We start from the raw sequence: 20,733 nt of genomic DNA on the forward strand, positions 1-20,733 counted from the left end.
CGTGGCACCAAGCACAGTGCTGGAGCAGGAGAGAGGTAAACCTCCCTCCTTACCGCACCCGCCCCCCCCCGCAGAGCTGGTTTTGCCGAAAAGGAGAATTTGTCCTCCTTCCCAAGTGACCAGTAAAGCACTGCACGCAAGGCACGTGGCAGATTCTGTGTCTGTCTGCCCCTTGGCACTGCCGCTGTGCATGTGGGTGGCTGTTGTCCCGCTCTGCAGGGAGAGGTGCCGTCCCAGTGCATGTGGCAAGCTGCTCTGTGCTGCCCCAGTGAGGGGACTTAAGTTGCCAGGTACAGAGGCAGGTGTTCTTCCTGTGCTTAAGTCTGAGGAGACCCAGCTGTCTTCTGCAGCCCCCAGAAGATCCTCCCTGCTGGTGGTGGGGCCTTCCACAAAGCCAATCCATAGGACCACCCAATTTTTCTCCACAAAACTCTAACTCACCAGGGCTTGGCAGAGCCACCACCATTCCACAGGTGGTGAAGGACATGACCCAGCACTGGCAAAGGGAACTCAGAACGGGGTGAATTGCACATCTGGAGTGCACTCTGTGCTTTGTAGACCAATCTTTTGTGCTTTGGAGAAGAGAAAGGAGAGGAGAGGAGAGCAGAGCAGAGCAGAGCAGAGGGAGGGAGAAAGGGAGGGAGGAAGGGAGAGAGGGAGGAAGGGAAGCTAGGAGGGAAGGAAAGAGAAAGAAAGGAGACAAATCATATTTAGTGGATTTATTCATATTGAATGAATATTTTTACTTGTTTGGGTGGAGACAGAGAAAGAGAGAGACTTATAAACCTGTAGGAAGGTGCTACACACAATCACCTGCATATTTCATTCAAGGACTAGCTCTTGCAGAACTTACAAAGTACTTCATTTCACAGAATATTTGGGCTCCTCATGAGCAGCATTGTATGCATCAGCCATGTGTGAGAGCAGTATGGCCCCTGTATGGGTTATCATGCGTGATAGCTATCATTGCCGTGCAAGTGCAGAGACAGACCGATGTTCACATCTGCCTTAAGCCCAGGGCTCTGCCCCGCAGGGCCAGAGAGGTGCCCTGTGCTGGCCTAGGTTGCTTGGGGCTCTGGGCCAGTGGCACACGCAGCCAGCTGGGTGCTCATATGGGGCTGGGCTGCTCTAGCTGTTACCCAGCATCAGCCCCCCTTGGTGAGGAGTGGGAGCTGTCAGGCCAGCACCCGCTTAGCTTCTCCACAGAAAAAAGAAAAAAGAAAAAAAAGAAAAAAAAAAAAAGAATTTTGCTTGGTCCTGAACCTAAGGCTGTTGAAATGGGTCTGGCTTGTGCTGCGGACTCAGTCATTCAACACCAGCGAAAGACACACTTTTTCTCAGGGTTTGGGTGCGCTGCCTGGGCATAGTCTTCCAGGGAGGCCAGGTTTATGTTTAGCTCTGTGCGGAGCTACCTCCTAGAATAAATGCAGTGAGCTCATTTCAGCCTATACAAGTTACATGCTGGTATTCCAAGCCCCAGAATGTGGCTCACACAGAAGCCAAGAAGAGGGGCAGTTCTAACAGCTTAGATTTGAGCTGCATTTGAAGACCGGCAGGATGCGACACTGGAGCAGCCTGGAAGAATCTGCATTGCTCGTTGTTTGTGGTTCACTGATAGCTACCAAGCCTTGGTTTCCTACAAGGCCACTCGTTCCTATGTACAATGACATTATTGTCCCAAGCTGTAGCATTTTATGCTTTTTGCCTTTTGCTATATGTAGTACAGAGGTGTCCAAAAACATTTTTTTTAAAAAAAAGGTCTTGCAAAAAATGTCAACATTTGAATATTGATTTTCTTTCAAAATGTTTGAAACAGACATTTTATTACAGATATATATATTTCCTTCTGAAAGCAGTATTAAATGAGTGATTACCTATATGTTATGCAACAGAAGCACAATTTTAATAAAAAATATACATTTAGTAGCATTTTGATCAGTTTGAAAAAATGGAAAAAGGCACATCTTTTCCCCAATATTTGCTTTTTTTTTTTAAGCCATCTTTTTCCCAGGGAAAAATGTCATGTTAAAAAATTAGGATCATTTCTAACTTTGCACTAAGCAAGTCACAGCACTTAATTTTTGACCCCCTGGAGGTTTTAAAGTCTCTCTCTCTCTCTTTTATATTTACATTTACTTCTATAGAACTAAGTGCATTCCTCTGCCTGCCCTCACCCCCCACTCCCATGAGACAAGGTTGAATTCACAGCCCTGGGATAGCGGTGCCTCTTCTACATCAGAGAACACTTCTGCTCAGCAGCCTGTTTCATTTCAGTGAAGGTGGCTTGTGCCTTTTCTTTGATCGCATCCATGTCCATATTCTGAATATTCTGCAACTGTCCCAGGATAGAGTCCTTGTCCTCTTCTTCTACCTGATCTTCTGCCACCATCTTCTGAAGGTCTTCTGGCAAACCCACATCATCTCCAGCCATCTGTATTTGATTCTCATCCAATTCACTCTGATACAAAACAGAAAATAAAAGCAGTACATGAGAGTATTTCTGCTTCCCCAGGACCTAATGAGCCTCTTTTTTGTTCGTTTGTTTGGTTGTTTGGTTTGGTTGGTGTGGGTCCTGCCCGCAGGGCAGCAGTACCTGGCACACCTCATTAGGGCGCTCACCACTAGGCTAGTCTTTCCATGAGGCTTGCGGCTGTCCCACTGTAGTTACCTCCTTGAGAAGGTGAACAGCCCAGGCTGTGCTGCTGTCTTGCACAAGCTTTGGGCTGCATCTTGGTTACCCTTCCCTTCAGCACTGGACGCTTTGGGTTTTGCAATTTTTCTTATATACATATATATATATGTATGTATGTATGTATATAGGCAAATTAAGATACTACACTTTTAAATAAAAGGCTACTTTGTGCTCCACATGCATGCCAGGATGGCTGTAGCTGTGAATCTGTAATGCTTTCAGGTAAAAGTAGGCGGTGTGTCAGTTTGTAGAACCCAAGCCAAGATCAGGAAGAAAACCACTGGTATTCCAGTGGCCTGCTGGAAGCTGCCCCGGAGTCAGACAGATGCAGGTACTGAGTGACGGAGGTCAACTTCCTAGAAACTGGCCACTGGAATATCATGGTAGGCGTTAGCTCTTCTTACCTAACATAGAAAGTAAACTCACTTTTTCTGCCATTTCTTTTCAGGTTATTGACAGATTGCTGTTAATCCTCCATTCATTTCATTATATGAAAATAAGTATGGCATTTGCCTGATAGACTACTTTTTTGTTTTCATTACAGTTGGGAAGGTAAAATAAATGACAGTTAAAAACAGTGTGAATCTGAGCTGCTAAATGACGTATATTTTGCTTAAAGTAAAAATAGGTCCTATTTATAATGCAAGCCTAATAGCCACAGGGCTTTATTTGATCAGCTTTACTGCTTTCCACCTTTTGTATTAGGGAATGGATCAGCAAGTAAATTCACCATATAGATATTTGCATTGAAATATATTGTAGCAACAGGGCTGTAATCATGAATAGAATCTTCTGCCCCAGAACTGAATTATCTACCACTATCATGCAATGCGTAACTATCGCCTACAGTTACATAATGAATAGCAGCCCCCCTCCCAAATCAGGTGCTGTACACACATGTATGCAATGAGGTCTGCAAAAAGCTCACTATGCTAAGGTCTACAAGTACCCACAAGTATATCAGCAGCACTTTGTTCAATACTTCAGTTTCATTCAAGTCACACTAGTTGTGAAACTTCTTTTCTACTCCTGTTTTGGAGTTTCAACCTGGAAGGTTGCTACTACTTTTGTGTTTCATATGCTTTCTGTTAGGAAGCAATTAAATAATAATAGTTAAAAAAAAAAAAAAGATAATGCTCATACTGTACAAGATTTTATATTAAACCAGAGAGCATTTCATCTGGATACCTGCCATTTTAATAGGTAGACATGCACAGGAGAATAGACTGGAAAATGGCCTGCAGCAGTTGCAATCAAGAGAGAGTAAGGGAGAGATGAGATTTGGTAATTATCGAAAACTGGTTTCAGCAAGGTTTGACACAGGCCCTGCAGTTTCTGTCTCGGCCATGCCAATGCCAAGCCCGTGTAGCAGCTCGCTGTTCTAGCAATGGGAAGGGACAGTAAATGACCTTCCCCTTTTAAGTCCCTTTGCATTGGAAGAGGGGCATCAAGAAAGCTGCATTAATGCAAATAGGATTTCTGACACAACTGAGGTCTTTCTAGGTTTTCAGTGAACTGTAAAAGGAGCCTGCCCAGTTTGAGTGTTTAATATGAAGTATCTTCTACTTAGAACTTCTCACAATACGAAGGTCACACAGTGTAAGAAAACTTAGAATTACTGGAGAAAAGGTCTCCATCTTCACCAGACCATGTCTAAACCTTATCTAGGCCTTTGGTTGGCACTCCAAGTTATGATGAAGAGCAGGGGCTGCCTGGCACATAATCAGAGCAATGCTGTAGTGCTGGTAAGTGGGATAATAGGAGGACTTAACAAAAGAAAGGATGGAGGTTTGGTGCACGTCTGAGAAAGCAAAAAGAGACAAGAGAAGGAACTGGTTAAGCAATTAAAAGGGCTGAGATACAGTAAGCACTAGGCACACTTGCTTCCTGCCCGCCTGTTGAAACACTCTATCAGTGGGGCTATGTCAATTTTTCAAACAATGGCGATTTTGTTCACATTTTATTGTGGATTCTGATGGATCCTGAGCTCAGAAGAACAGGATATTTTGACGCAGTTCACACATCAAAGATAAGCATTAATGCTTCATTACATCTCCAAAATGAAGCATGGCAGCAGCAAAGGCCTGATATGAATAAGTAGCAATGCTGTCAGCAGGAGGTGTTTTTGAGAGTGAGAGGGGTCTTGGGTTTGCATGAATGAATGAATGCAAGAGTGAATGGAAGGATGTATATGAGCAATGGCTGTGTAGTTTCAGGCTTTTGCAAGAACAAGCAGACTGGTATGCTTGACTGCATAGCCACTATTTATTGTTACATTTACTTGCACAGTATTATGCTTGTAATAATTATACTTCCCTTCAATCTGATTTCCCCCATTTCTTCTGAACAATACAGAGAGGTTTATCATGATTGATGCTACTCAATCATGTAGCTAAAATGAGTAAGGAGATCTCTTAATCCTGTTGAATATGGTTTGCTGCCATCAAATCTGTGGGAGCTAGTAACAATATCCCAATCAGCAGAATTGTTCTTTATTGATTGTGTAGCAGGAGCAATGGTTTAAGCTTTTAATCCACAAGCAATAGCTATCAGAGGAGTTTTCCTTTTGAAACTGTCCCACATTACAGTACAGGATGATAAAAAGATACTGGGCTACTTACTGAAGAAGTCCTCCTAAGCAGCCAATGACACATTTTCTTTCCTTTAGAACTACTTATAATTTATCATCACTGCATGCTAGCGTATATTATGTGGAGAAATGGCCATACAATGCACATGAAGGCAACTTTGGCAAGTTGAATTACTGTTTGGCATGTTTTTGCAGCAATGTCCCCTGTCCTGCTGAAGTCTGAGACATGATGCATGGCACAGTTTGGGGTTTCAGAGTGATCTCTGACCAAAGATGAATATATACAGATGTGGTGGAAAGCAGCACAATTCTGCCAAAGTCACTGAAATTCCACCTGCTTCTATCCTCTTGATATATAGCCTGGCCTTGAGTAGAGTTAATACGAGCTCCAACACAGGAGGGTTGCTCAACAGCAAGCAAAGAAGCCAGCAAGATGCACATTACCTCTTCTTTTTTCTTCTAAAAGTTGTCAGATCTGGTTCTGTTACTTGGATGTTTAAATGGAAACATTACCTTAAACATCTGATTTTACCCAGTGTTGGGGGGGGGGGGGGAGGTTGTTGTGTTGTTGTTGTTGTTTGTTTTTAAGCCTGGTGGAAACAAGCTTTGCTTTCTCACAAGAAGAGATGGGACAATTTTCCCACAGAATGTTCTTAAAGTCAGGTAAATGCTGCTGCAAGTATCTGTGTACACAGTGAGCATGCAGCTCCAAGCACACACTTTCGGAAGCCCGGAGCAGGAATGCGGTGCTGGAAATGCACAATTATGTCTGTTAGTTGCAGGCAGCAGCCTGGGATCAGAGTGCAAGCAGGGTCTGCAGCTCCCTGCTGTCCCAACATGCACACAGGCGGGGACCGTTACTCGCTCAAAGCCAGGTACGGCTCCGGTAGTGATGGAGGCACTACCCTGCATCAGAATACACCCATCTTGGACCAGAGACAGCATCCCAGATAGGCAGTGCTGGTGGATAGGACAGGTTGGGGTGGCCTCTGACAAAGCCATAAAGAAAGCCCCCCTTCCCTTAGTAAACCTACAGCAGGCTGAATGGCCTGTCTCCTCGTGAATTAGCTCTCCTATCTCCATAGTCTCCAGGTCTCTGCAAGTGCTCAGCCACCCTTTTAGGGTCTCTGAGAACACAGAAACAACATCTATTCCTAGCAAATTACATATGCCTGGCACTGGTCTCTTGCCCCAAGGCCAGCTGGCCTGCAACAACCCACAGCTATGCTATTGAGCTCTCTTGCCCTACAAAACAGGGTGGTCCCATCTAACTCCCTGTTGGGAATGCCTGTCCCAGCTCCCAGACCAGCCCTGGGAACTGCTTGGGAGAATGCCCAGGCCAAAACCGGGACAGACACTATTCTGACGATTCAACAGCACAGATGCTGGAGTCCAAGTGCCTGGGAATGTTGTTTGACCCCGATTACGCACCTGGTGCAGTAATGGGGGTCAATGGATCAGACTTGGCCAGATCCATTTTGTTAAGGGAACGATCCAGCACCAAGTTCTCTGTACAAACGTGGCAGGCAGCTGTAAGCAGAAAACAGGCTATTTATATCAAGTCTGTAAGCAAAAGTGATGAAAGCTTACTGACTAATCCCCAGTGGAGCCAAACTGTTTTCCAGCATCACTAAGTGATACATAATTTTCCTTTTGGTTAGCTTCCTGCCATAAAATTTACCTGTGCCTATATGCAGAGACCCGGAGGACCCGGGTAGGAGAACCCAGACCTGATCCTGTCCCTTGTCCCCTGCAGCGCACCAGCTGTGTACAGAACCAGAGCTCACCGACGACTTGACCTGCGAGCAGGAGCTGCCGCGAGCGATGCAGCATCACGGTGCTGGCCTGGCCTCTCCCCGCGAGCCTCTCCTGCGCCATGTCCATGGCTGTGCTGGGACTGCAGGTAGGGCACTGGGCAGGATGAAGTAGAAGGCAAGAAGTGAATAAAAGGGTTTATTGTTGGGTAGGGTTTTTTGGTTGGTTGTTTCATTGGTTTTTTTGTTTGTTTGTTTTTTGTTTTTTAAGCACACGTTATTACTTGCATCACTACGCATTAGCAAGGTTTTAGCATACACATTTTTGGATGACACTCCTCTGACCATAAACAGAGCTCTTCAGGAAAACCACAGAGGGGACAGTGCGATTTCCAAATTTCAAATAAAAGGATGCTGAAAGTAATTTGTGTTCCCACAAACACAAACTCACCAGGACCATCTTCTTTTCCTGCCTGATCTTCTCTATTGTATTTACTAGTAATTACTGATATCTCTTCCCTGATTCTGGAAATGAAGTTTCTCAAGGTAGTTCTATAGTTAGTGGAGTTGCTCAGTCTGGTCCCACACTACTGGTATATTAGATGAAGCCTTTCTTTAAACAAAACTAAACTAGATGAGATCAAATCACTAGCTTTCAAAACATAGCTTATGGTGGAACATCTCTTTTCACCCTATCTTAGATACCAGATCTATGCTAAGGTGGCCCTGCCCTGCTGTGTGTGTAGAAAGCAGCTTACAAGAAAGCAAGTGGAATGAAATCAGCTGGCATGAATGTTCAAAATGAATGTTCAAACAAGTGGTAAAAATGCACTTTGTTTTGTATGGAGGTGATGCACTGAGTACTCTGCAGAGGCAAAAGTTGTCCACAGACTAAATGTCTCACGACTAAAAACATCTTTCTGATGACAAACCTAAGTTGACAATTCTGTTAATAGGATTAGGTTCATTAAGGGACTGCTTTCTCTTATAAATCTGTCCCAGATAGCATGAAGCTTTAGATTTTGAACTGAAAAGGGGGCCCTGCTTAGTCCTGAGTTTCATGCTTTCATTTGCAATGTGTGCTAGTGAATGATACTGGCAATATTCAGAGTTTCTATCCCATAATGCGCTACCTGCTATGACTTGCATTTTTCAGAATAACTAATGTAGCTGGTCTACATTGTCACAAGTCTGAGAGCATTTTGCTGGCATAATTTTGTGTCATAGAATTGTTTTTTTTTTCAGGGACATATGCTATGTATGTAATAATATCTTTTTTTTTTCCTGTTTTTATAAATGTTGGTGAGAAGAAAGGAGACCTTCATGCAATAAATGTAGAAGTATTTTCTATAAATAGAAGAAAAAAATGAAAAGAAAAGCATGTCCTGCCAAATTACTTGAAACCACTGCAAATCAGAGAAGCAAAGTATATGCTTAATAACTTCTTTGCTGGCTTAGAGCTCCTGTCCTACCTGAGAGGCAGGTCCTCTGTAGTTGTTACTGAAGCTGTGCTTAGTGTGTACCACAGCCAAATCCTGCTGGAGACAGGGCAGGCCACTGCTGCATGCCCTGGGCACGATGAGGCAGCAGTGCACCGGTAGGAGGTCAGCCAGGGGCAGCTGCAGAGGCCTTAACACCCTCCCAGAACTGGAGAGAGCACTGCAGATGGGAGACTTCCAAAACCACAGAGACACCTTGCTCCGCTGGCTTTTATGCGAGAGCTGGGTACGTGGGTATGCTTAAGCCTTTGGAAGTAGCACTTTTTAGGGCCTTACGGAGTGTGAAGAGGATGTGGGGAAAAGCTGTTCAGTAGCTGTCTCAGCACATGCTTCCAAAAAGGAAAACAAAGCCTAACAAATAATCTAATGTTATTTTACTACATGTCCACTAATGAAAATGCTGATGTCTAGAGATTTAGGCCAACAATCCAATCAACCACTTAAAATCTTGTACTTCCCTGTTTTGCATAATTAATCTTTCTGTAACTAAACTCGCCCCCAGGATATTTTTTTCCTCTTTCTGTTCTTGTCATTCTGTTGAGTACCTGCAGCCCAGAACAAATGGTATATTGCAGCTGATGAATACAGAAGAGCATGGTGGATGCTCCTTATATCCCATGTATGACACGGGTCATGCACAGAGCTAACATATATCCACATTTCTCCAGGCATATCTCTTTCTCTTCTGGTTAGACATTCTGTTCAGAGGGAATCTGAAGATGAGTTGTGTTTGGCTAGACTTTCCAACGCCAGGCTATAGCTGTGAGCAGCTGCCTACTGCTCCCTAACACATCCCCTGCAGAAACAAAAAAATCAGCTTTATTCACACAGCATGGATCCCGCACGTTCCTCGGGCCCTGTGCTGTGTGCAGGCAGCATGCACAGTCTGTCTGTCTGTCTGTCTGACTGCCTCATCAGGACTGCACGGCTGAGCTGAGGCACTCAGCGGCTTCGGCTCAGCCCAGGCAGGTCCAATGTCTTGCAGACGGTCTGTGCAGTCCGTAGGCGGTACGCAGGTCCAGTACCTGCTGGAAACATCAGACTACACAGTGCAGACGTGTGTGTCTATTTAAAGGGACACTCAGCCATAATACCAAGACCTCTGGGCAGTGAAAAAGAGTAAAGTGTAAGTACGAGTCTAAGTACAAGTAAGTGTGTGGCCTTGGGAGCAACCTGCAGAAGGCCAATCATACTTTGATTTAAAGGAGTCACTTATATGAGAAGCAATAGGCGTAGCAGAAGTCCTCCATTTTTGAAAATGACAAACTGTATGTCTTCAGATAATTTTAAAAGCCAAATGCCCTTACAGAGTTTGTTGATCTGAAATGAGTTTTTATATAAAACTGTATTCACTTCAAATTTGCTTATGAAAGTTTTGTTCAACTTTGATACATTTGGAGGGAAGGGTGAGTGGAAGTAGCTTAGGCGAGGCTTTCTCCACAGAATATTTTCCCTTTTTTTTTTGTTTGTTTGTTTGTTTTTGGTTGGTTGCTTGCTTGCTTGCTTTTGGTTGCAAAAAGACAAGTTTTTAAAAGCTAGAGAAAAAAAACATTTTTCACCACAGATTATGAATGAGGCTTGCCAGACTGGTTAAATACAAATGGTGTGATTTTATCTAAGTCACAAGATTCATTCACTTTTCAACCAAATTGCAAAGTTTGCCTTTAGGTTCAAGCAAATAATTGTGATTTCACATAAGAGTGGTGCAGTTTTATGAAAATGGCACTAGAGGGCCTTTGACAGCTCAGGGTTAGACACAGCGTCTGCCACCTCATAGAAGAAATACATTATTTATAACTGGTGTTTACATTATATAATCACTTTCTGAGCTTAGGTTTCCTGATTTGTTTCCTAATTTGTAATTGCTTCACTGCTAAATCCTTTACTTCTGGCATTTTTGATGTTTTAGTAGGTAATTCTTTAAACAGTGCATCAGAGATGGTTGCCAACTTTTTAGTATTTAGTTGTGCTTTCCACAGAAAAAGCATACATATTCAATTTTATTCCCTACGCGCTCTAGGATAGGTTTTAAAATTACTCAGTTACATTTGACTTTGATCCCAGTACATGGATCAGGCCAGGTAATGTGTCTGAGGGGCTAGCAAGCGGAGGCCAAAACTGCAGTAAGGGCTGCTTATATCTAATCTAAATCTCCCCTCTTTCAGTTTAAAGCCATTCCCCCTTGTCCTATCCCTACACCCCCTGACAAGGAGTCCCTCCCCGACTTCCCTGCAGCCCCCTTTAAGTACTGGCAGGCCGCTGTAAGGTCTCCCCGGAGGCTTCTCTTCTCCAGGCTGAACAACCCCAACTCTCTCGGCCTGTCTGCATAGGAGAGGGGCTCCAGTCCTTGATCATCTTTGTGGCCTCCTCTGCACTCACTCTAATACATCCATGTGCTGGGGACCCCAGTGCTGAACACAGTGCTCTAGGTCTGCAGCTGTGCAACCTTGCATTTTTCTTCCTCACTTCAGTAAAACACTTTTCTCTGGTAGACATCAGAAGATATTATTGAAGCTTCAGCTTTGCACAACCACTTTGCAATGCTTGTGCTTTGACAAAGTTAAAATTGCAGGACTCGGCAGCTCCTGGGAAGGTTTTTCCTTCAGCTTTTCTTTAAGTTGGGTCACAACAAGCCTCGGGGTGACTCAGTGTTCCCTGCTGTTACATGACCTCTGTGATGGCAACCCTGAGCAATCACAAATGAAATACCGTGGAGTATTAATAGTTTGTTAGTGGAGAATATTTTGAGTATGTTGGACTTCCTGTTGATAATTAATTCCATCACTGCTGCTTAATTAATATAGAAATGGAGAAGTTTCATGGATAGTTCTCAACCTTGACTAGGGCCATCATCCCAATTAAATGTCTCATCCCAGAACAGAAAGGGCTGGAAAATGTGGGCTACTTACTGCTAGAATATTGTAATTACACTGATATAATAAGAAAAAATCTATCTACCTGGGCTCAAAATCAATGAGGAAGATGGTTTCTTAATTTTCTTGAAATTCCTTGGAGTTTATCACCTGAATACCTTTGTAGTTATGCATCACAGAGCAAGAACATAGGACTTTAAACACAACTCAGTTCATCCCATTTGGAAGCTGAGTGACATGACAAGAGCCACCAAAACACAGAGAAATCCATATCTTCATGTGACTGATGGACCAGCAAGCCCCAAAATCTGCTGACTGCAGGAGAGGGAAAAAAACACAGAGACCACACAGATCACAAGGTCGTAACAATATTTGTGAAGGGAAAAGCAAACAGGGAAATCCAGGCAATGGCCAGAAGGCATTTTCAGGAGGCATTTGCTCAAATGACAAAATTTCAGCAAGTCACTGAAGTTGTATTTCACATAACGTACCTGAAGTGCATCTTAAGGAAGCTGGAAAAATAAATCTCTTAAGAAATCCTTTGCAAGCATTGAAAGAGTAACCAGGCTAAGAGCAGTTTAATAGCATATAAACCACTAGTGCTCAGGCTCAGTAATTACTGGGAGAACTCACATGACTTTTTAACAATACAGGAATAAGGAGGCTACACAAACTTGAGTCCGCAAAGCCTTTCCAGAAGTGACCTTTTCTCAGTGCCTGTGCACAGACCCGAGCCCAGGGACAGACGCAGCCTGGGCTCAGCAGAGGGAAGGCTCCCTGCAGGGCAGGAGGCTGCGGGAGTGCAGTCACTGCCGTCTGTATCAGGACGCGCTCAGGGAAGGGAGTGCTTCCTGAGCTTCCCCCCTTTACCCAGTGAATTTGCCGGGCCAACAACAGCAGCTGGAGAAGCTGTGTCACGGGCACCTCGTGCAGAGCCGCAGTGCTTGCTAGGCTGAACCATAGATGAGAAACCAGAGCATAGAATGAATAAATGTTATGCATGTGCATAGTAGAGAAATTCAGTAAGCTCAAGACACAAATATTCTTCTCCCTCCTTGTAAGAGTCCAAACTACACAGTCTCTGGGAACTATTTATAACGCTGCTTAAGACAGCATTGATTCAAGCAAAGATAAACTTCCTTGTTCTCCAGGAGATATCGAAGCCTTTTGGTGCATTGATTTCCTCACTGTAGTGCTCTACAGTGCCTGACAAACAAGGCCAAAAGTTGCAAGGCCATCCAAATCTTCTGCTATTCACTGTCCTGTCAGTAAGACTTGAGATCACAGCCTGATCTCTCCTCTTAAAACCAAGCTGGCAATGCTTAGGGACCCAACCCAGAAATTCAGGACACCCCAGCATCTCACTAAGTTCAGATTCAAGCTCAAGTTTGTGAGCATAGAGTGAAAGATGGGATTGTTTTGCTAATTCCAGCTAAAGCAGAGTATAAGAACCAGTGTCTTATGGATTAGGGGTGGAATGCTTCTCGCCTAACTTCAGCTAGTCTAACGTAGCGATGTGACCCCTTCTGTGGGAGGCGTGCATCACTGGGAGGTGAGCCAACTCCACCTTAAACATCTATCTGGAGGTTTGGCTAGATGAGGCCAGAAGTGCTCATTTCTTTCCATTGATGACAGAGTCCCTAAGTGGCTGTATTGCATTACGTACTATTTTTTTTTGGCAGCTAAGTGTAGATATGATGGATTCTTCACCTTCCTCCATTTTAATTAACCAGCAAAACAATGAGAAATACTGATCAGAAAATAAATGGTAATGACTCAGAGCTGGCAGGCAAGTAGCAGTAATATAAGCAAACTCCAAAACTGCTAAGAAGAAAATGCTTCCTTGAGGGATATAAATTAAATTTTCAAAAACTCTAACATTTCCTGGCAGTAGCAGTTCTGAGCAAACACTGTTCCATACTACTGCTTTCCTGCCTGTTGAAGAAGCTTACAAAATAACATAAAAACAATTTTTCCAAGCACAGAATCCCGAGTTATTTTCTCTGTGTTGGAGCAAACAGTGCAGCGTACTCTGGATAAAATGGAAAAGCATAACAAATGGACAACACCCGCATGCCAAAAAACACTTGGTTGAACTAACTCATAGGCTTTCAATTCTGTGGCCCAGAGAACACTCTCAAATTTTAGGGAGTCCATAAGTGCACAGTAGTAATTTGCACAGATGAGTCTTCAGTTACTTCTTCAAAATGAATGGGAACCAAATATAACTTCAACTTTACAGATGTTTGAGTAGAGCACCACTAAATGCTTCCGGATGACAGGGAGATATTGCATGAAGTGGAAAACAATATTCCTTGTCCTTTGGGGGAAAAAACGGGGGGGGGGGTTATTTCATATTTTCACTGTATATTCAGAGGAATTTAGATAACAAAAGTCAGAGCGTAGGGCACAGGGATGGGATTCTTCTAATCTAACAACTATAAGAAAACAGGTATCTAACGTAACATCAGCACTCAGGCTTCCGCTAGTGATTGAAACTTTCTGTGGAATACTTGTGATTTCATCTGATGTTTAGAAATAGTGTATTATTGTTCTCTATTTACTTCCTTTACAATGGTCATGAATTGACACATCTCCATTGCATCCCCTCACAGGCATGTTTAACCAATGCGTGTGCCAAGGCCATTCGATACTTCAGATTGCTTTTGTTGTTCTCCTGTCATTTTGAGACAGAGTGATTAAAACTGCATTCCAGTTTCAAGTTGTTAAAGACTGCTAATGTAACCTAATAATGTTTTCTGATTTTGGTGTCTATCCCTTTCCTAATGATTCTTGAACTTTCTATTTCCCCTTAGACACCAGTGAGGACTCCTCTGATGTTTTCTGTGACTCATTTGCAATGACTTTGAGATCTCTTTCTTGACTGGTAGCAGTTCATTTGAAACCACCCATCCATAACACGCAGAGACAGGGAGGGTTTTCTTCCCCTTTCACTACTCTTGCAGTGCACCTCATTCAGCGTTTCACTGCTCATTCACTCACTGTCATTATCGTTTCCTGTAACTGCTTAAGCAAGATTTCATTTCAACACCCTTAACACTTCTGTACATTGAACTCCCCCAGCGAATTACTAAATATGTTAAACAGCTCATATTTTTCTCAAAATCTTGTTGCTTACCCTCTCCATTGTGAGGACTGATCATTACTGTCCTTTTTCTCCTAGCTTTTAAATATTTAGTACTTCATGGACCTTCCTTCCCTTTTTTTTTTTTTAACTAAAACTAATCATTTTCACCCGTATAATTAGTCATCTCATCAGAGCATGCTGATCGATTTGAAAGGTTGGGCTGTCTGACACAAAGGTCTTTTTTCTCTTCTTCCCATCACGTGCTTTTTGCCCATATATCTGCTAGCTATCTTTGGTAGTTTTCCCCACATTTCCTTTAAATAAGTCAGTTACTGATTTATTTTCCCCTCTATATTTTGTGGAGCTTTTTTTTTGAAAACATGTTCACATTTGCCACCTTCTGAGGTTCAATGGCAGACAGCGTACCTCAGTAAGCATGGCCATTCATAATCTGAAAGTCCTTTACAACTCTTGGGTAAATACCCCTTGGCCCTGGAGTACTGTGCATGGTGTAACAACCTCCTCTGTCAACCTTGAGTGGAGAAAATTCCTCTGATTCACTCCCACAGAAGAGACTGACTGACTGTTCGCAAAATAAGTGCCACCTAGGCTTTCTGCCACGATCCAGAAGCTATCACGGCTGCTTCGTGCTTTTAACAAACCTCCAGATTTCTGTTGTTTGCAGCTTCTGATATCTGCATTTTGTTTTTTTTCTGGGAATACTTTACAAAGTAAGGCAGCAACAAGGAAAAGCAGCACTAAAGAAAAAAAGAATGGACAGTTTGTTTGCCCTACTTGAAAGACGATAGTACAAATGAGCATTCAGAAGTTTGGAGAGTTCAAGTGTCCAGCTTGTAGAAGAGTTTTCAGTAGTTTTGCTTATTAACTTTCTGGTTTATTATTATTATTATATATATATATTTTATTTAACTGGTGTATGTTGCTGATTTAAGAACATATGTACTAGCTGTAAGGCTCAGACAGACCAAATGTCCAGCTTGCCCGGTCTCTTATTTCAGACCTGACATTACAGAGATTACTACAAGAATCTTTCCATTTAATTCATCTGCTGAGCAGGAAAAAAGGGGTCTAAAACCAGCAGTCACTAGGAAAATCCATAGCTGTGGCATCCTTGGGTTCTGTACTGAGCTGCAGCAGGGATCTTGCTAATGAAGGCAGTTGGCTGCTTTCAGAGTTCTGCACGGGCGCTGTCTGCTCTAAAAACAGCCACTGAGGTAGGTGAAGTCACAAACTACAGGCTTACCTTAGGGAGTCTGTACTTTTCTCTCAGATGAACCCTCAGACAGGCTCTCTCTGCCTTTTTCTGTGCAAAGGCTGCATCTCTTTCCATCCTGGATATCAGAAAGGAAAAGAAAAAAAAAAAAAGTTTCTTCAAGATACTGATAAAATACTGTCTTTTACAATGGCCGAAGATATTCCTGAAGTCATGTAACTTGCTCAGAGGCACAAAAGGAGCGATAACAACAAAGTGATGCTCAGGGGCTCAAATTCCTGAATCCTGAGCTTGCTCTCGGTGCACCTCCCTTAAGTACTATGGAGAATGAAATACTGCTTGTCTGGAGTTTGTGTCAGTACAGGCTGTTATTGCTCACTGTAGCAATTCCAATACACAGAGCAGAAAATTTATGCTTGTTCCTTGCTTATCCCACCAGGTGCACTTACAGTGATGGCAATATTCCTCTTCTGCTAACAGGACATTCTTCTAGCTTGGAAACCCATGGTGATGGAACGTTTTTTCTAGGTCAGACCAAAAAGTTCACCTATCCTAGAGTCCTGTCTACAACAGTGGACAGTAGCAGACAAAGAAAGAATTTAAGAGCAGGATAGGCATCCTGTATCATAACTGTCCAGCTTCCAAAATCCAGTAGTTTAGGGACTGCTGGAGCTGGAAATTGGCCCTACATCATCTTCAATAGCCTTAGATGGCTTTTGTCATCTGTAAATTTTCCCAGTCTTTTCTGAATCATTTATTGCTCCAAAACATCCTATCACAACTAATTCCACAGCTTCTCTCTGTGGAAAAGTGCTTCTTCTGCCTGTGATTTTATAAAATGCTTTAATTCGATTTAAAAATTCGATTTAAAAATTCTTTGTTAGATTACTTAGATATTTATTTCAAACTGTGCGTTGTCAAAGATTTCTGGTAACATTTGATATCATTCACCTTCCCACTTTTTTTTTTTTTTTCCAGAAGAAGCCTCATAGAAATTCTCAGGCAAAATTGTTTTTGTTCCAGTATAAATATTTTGTCATGTTGAAAATTTGTCGTGTTGAAATGAAATATTACCTTTCCTCTGCTTCCACATAAGAGTTTTTGCATCACTCTCTCTCTCTCTCTCTCTCTCATTTTTTAAAAGAACTAGTTCACATCAGCTGGAAGCCATCTTAAACTTCTTTCAGCCAGTAATAGATGGGATGATTGGGAAAAGGGATTTTTTTGCACTTCCAGCACATTTTTGCCTTCTTTCTCAACCTTCCTCTTCTCCTGCCCACTCCTTCTCCACAGGAGCCCTTACTGGCCCAGGCTGGTGTCGGGATATGTTCCCACAGGGTAGTGCTCCCCATGATGTTACAGATCCCTTTGGGTGCTCTGTGAGGCTTGGGGGCAGGAGGAGATTTTCTATTCAGGTAGATTTGAGCTTTTCACTTGTCCTGGCATCACAGGAAGACTTGGCAATCTTCCACCATTGCCTGGGCCCTGATCTTACACCCTGTTGTTCTGGAGGATTTAGCTATTCCCAGAAACGTGAAGATTTGTGGCTACAGGAAACGGATATAGGGGTCGTTGCATGACAGCCAGGAGCTGGTGTACAGCATAAACTGGTGCCCCCCTCTTGCTTTTACACTCCTGTGATGCTGGAGACAAACTCTAGAACCATGCTGGAGACTGCTGGCACAAGCCAGCTGTTTGTCTCTGCATATCACGCATTTTGCTGAGAAACAGCCGTCCTTGCATTTTTGCGGGTTAGTCACAAAACAAAACAAAAAATAACTAAAGAAAAACAACAAAACAAAACAAACAAACAAAAAGACAGGACAGTCATGTATCAAGGGCCAAACGCTGCCTGAATATGACTCCAGCAAGGCACTTCACCTCCCTGACCTCCACTCTGTACAGCTGAAAGCGGGTTAAAATCCAGACAGCCCTAAAGCAGATGTTCTGCCTGTGCCAAAGATTTCTGACACACATTTACATAACCACACAGCATGTGCTGTCCTCGGCCACATCTTCTCTCTGAAAGTACTGCAGATGTTCCTACTGTAGTTCCAAATTGTACTTTCAGAAGTGCTCCTGCAGTGACTCCTCAATACACTTCTGTATGTAACAGACGTGCCACACTTGAAAACTTCATACAAATAATAGTTTTTCCTGCATTTTTCCCATTCCAGGAATCCTGGCTTGATTCTCTCTCTTTCAAATATCCTGTGACAAAAAGACATAGCAAAACATTCTGCATTTTATCCAAAAGTGAATGTTACCCACCTAAGGTTTTATGATAGAAACGGCTGCTGCTAAATACAGACCTGGATACCTCAAATTCCATCAGTCATTAACCTTTCACCTATAATCATCTTATGTGAAGGATTTACACAACCATTATGTAATTGATCATTAGAAGAACAGATGCACCTGAGATTTAAAAGTCAATTGTTTTCTTTGTAATTATGCATGATTTGACTTACACTAAAAGTCCTTTATTTTACTTCTGTTTTGATATTGGAACATAACAAGTGGTAAAGATTATAATTACAGAAAAAAAAATTACATTCATGACATTTAATCATCTGAAAAGTTCTGCTTTATTCAAGTAGATTTTAGGAAAAGTAACCGAAAATGCAACTATAAGAAATAACCATCTTAAAACTTTTCTCTAGATAGATATTAGCTGTTTTACATAGCACTCATTACTTTTTCTGTGTCTGCCATGATAAACATGGACCAAGAAAGAATTATATATGTAAAGTGTACTACACATGGAGTTCTAGGAGAGCAAATCATATGCATTTTAAAATCAACTGCTACAATATAACCACCTTTGTACATGTGAAAAAAATGTTATATATAAGGCAACTCCAATTAAGAATTAATCCAACACATCAAGCTGTGGTGAGAGCAGGACCGTGTAGGAAAGAGTTGTAGGATGAGGTGGAGAAGGGGGAACACAATAGTTTATCATTTACAGTTGGTGAAGTTTTATTTTGGAAATCTGCTTCAGAAAAGACTTTTCTGCTTAAACGTAAATAAATAAATAAATGCTTGGAGTGCTAACCCTAACCCTAGGAATGTCTGTCTTTTCCTTGGGTTATTTTTACCTGCACAAAGTTACAAAGAATCAGCCCCATACTGGTAATAAGGATCAGGTACTCACTTCTCCTCAACCACTTGCTTTTGATATTCCTCATACTCCTCTCTGGTCATTCCTGCAGCGGCTGCTGGGTCGGAAGGAGTGCTTTCTTCTTTGTTTTCTTCCCCTCCACCTCCAAGTCCCAAATTCTTTACCTGGTTGCTCAACATACTTTTCATTAGGAAGGCCATCCTCTTCTCAAGAAAAAAAAAAAAAAAGCTACAAGAAAACAACTACAAGAAAGCCAAGCCAAACAAAAAAAATGTTTTCAAAACTGACAGTCATAAGAGAGTTTCTACAGCCACAGCAGCTCTTCAAGGGCACAGCGCTAGTGAAACGTGAATGCCAAAACCAGTTTGTCAGCCATAATCTGGATTAAAGAGTGAACTCCTTAATATCTAGAGGCAGATGGTTCAGATTACTCAAAAAAAAAATCATTTGATGCAGCTACCTACTTTTTATATTAATACTGTAAGCTAATTATATATATGTGTATATATATAAAAATTACTGTGTGCAACATCCCTTTGACATCTTCCATCTCAAAAGTCTCACTTTCACAAAGAGAAAGACCAAAAAATTTCCAAGGAAACAATCAAAGTGAAATAAAAGCCTGGTTGACTAAATGGCCATAATAAAACTGCAAATTTTGGGCTGCTGAGCAGAAAATCCTTTGAGGTTTACACAGTCCAATGAGATTTGAAAACTGGAATTCTTCATTAAGCAAAAAAAAAAAACAAACAAAACTAATCATTTTTATCCATTAGTATGTTATCACATTGGACAGAAAGTACATGGAATTTTAATTCCCTTTTCATACGGTTTGTTTGTCTCACAGATGAATGGGGCATTACTGTCATCATTACTTTTTTCTTTTGAAGGAAATCACATTGTGTTTTCTTAGTCTTCATTCCTTGTGGCTTATTTCACTCTTCCCTAGGCTCTATCCAATTAGATCACCACCTTGACTGGTGCTGCATAGAATAAAGGAGAAATAAATCTTACTGAGCTATTATATAGCCTCGATGTGGACTGCTGGTGCTAGGTTTCTAATCTTTCAAACTTTTGTTCACATCATTAGCCTTATCAGGTTTATTTGGGTGAAGATTTGCAGGATCTACTACCTAGATCATAGGCTATTTGACTACCTACTAAGTCTGAAAAGTTCATGATTTGGAGTTTTGAATATTTATTGTACTACGACTAGCTGCACATGGCATAATGAAGTATCCTGTAGTCTTGATTATCTAAATGGTTCTCCTAGCACTCTCATAATTTCACTGAGAGATGGGAGGATTTCTAGTTTGCCTAATGCCTTAATCTGTATTAGAGCTTTTCTAATTAAAGCAGACCTGTTACTATTTTAAAATGGAAAAACAAACAAACAAACAAAAAAAACACCACACACACACACAAAAAAAAGCAAACAAAAAAAAATACCAGGACTTTTTGTAATCCTGGATTATTAGTGATTAAACAAGAACCTTTGAATTTATTTTTGAAACAGAGTATCACTCAGCAGCAAGAACTCCAAATCACAACAAAATTTCTTTGATAGATTAACTATACCTAGGAAACAGTTGTGTTTTTTCTAAATAAAAATTGATTTTGATAATCGCTGTGCACTTTCAGAGCTATGCATATGTTGCAAGAATTTGTGGGAAGAATCACCTTTTTGCATCTGATCAACTTTGACCTTGATTTCCAAACCTTATTGTACTTGTCCAAATGCTTAACAGAACTGAGATCATGCAAGTCAGATAGCTCATCCCAGTTTAAGTAGAGAATGCTAAACCTGAGTATACCTTACTCTGAAGTTGAATGTGTTAAATTAAATAAAATTTATGACCCGGCAAAATTTGAAAACTAA

The 20,733-nt window shown here is 41.8% G+C and overlaps 1 protein-coding gene and 1 long non-coding RNA gene across 9 annotated transcripts in view; one reads left to right on the top strand and one right to left on the bottom strand.

The window, feature by feature from the left end:
- LOC310889651 overlaps positions 1-20,733 on the top strand; it is a 41,639-nt gene that overhangs the window by 6,031 nt on the left and 14,875 nt on the right. For 5 of the 8 annotated variants that reach the window (XR_014576685.1, XR_014576686.1, XR_014576687.1 and 2 more), the window contains one exon: positions 7,039-7,185. This is a non-coding gene — a long non-coding RNA (uncharacterized lncRNA). Of the gene's footprint in view, positions 1-2,144; positions 2,264-7,038; positions 7,186-7,737; positions 8,294-17,907; positions 18,889-20,733 lie in introns of those variants that run through there. The other 3 variants (XR_014576690.1, XR_014576691.1, XR_014576692.1) reach the window with 3 other exon arrangements.
- On the bottom strand, positions 1,183-20,366 carry LOC310889647 (complexin-4). The gene is made up of 3 exons (XM_083817459.1): positions 18,888-20,366; positions 15,761-15,848; positions 1,183-2,458 (listed from the first exon to the last, which is right to left on the bottom strand). Exons 1-3 carry the CDS (start codon positions 19,052-19,054, stop codon positions 2,231-2,233), a joined length of 483 nt encoding a protein of 160 aa, XP_083673585.1. The 5' UTR covers positions 19,055-20,366; the 3' UTR covers positions 1,183-2,230.

The sequence above is a fragment of the Anser anser genome, assembly GCF_964211835.1.
Source record: "Anser anser genome assembly, chromosome: Z".
In the NCBI taxonomy this organism is placed as follows: domain Eukaryota; kingdom Metazoa; phylum Chordata; class Aves; order Anseriformes; family Anatidae; genus Anser; species Anser anser.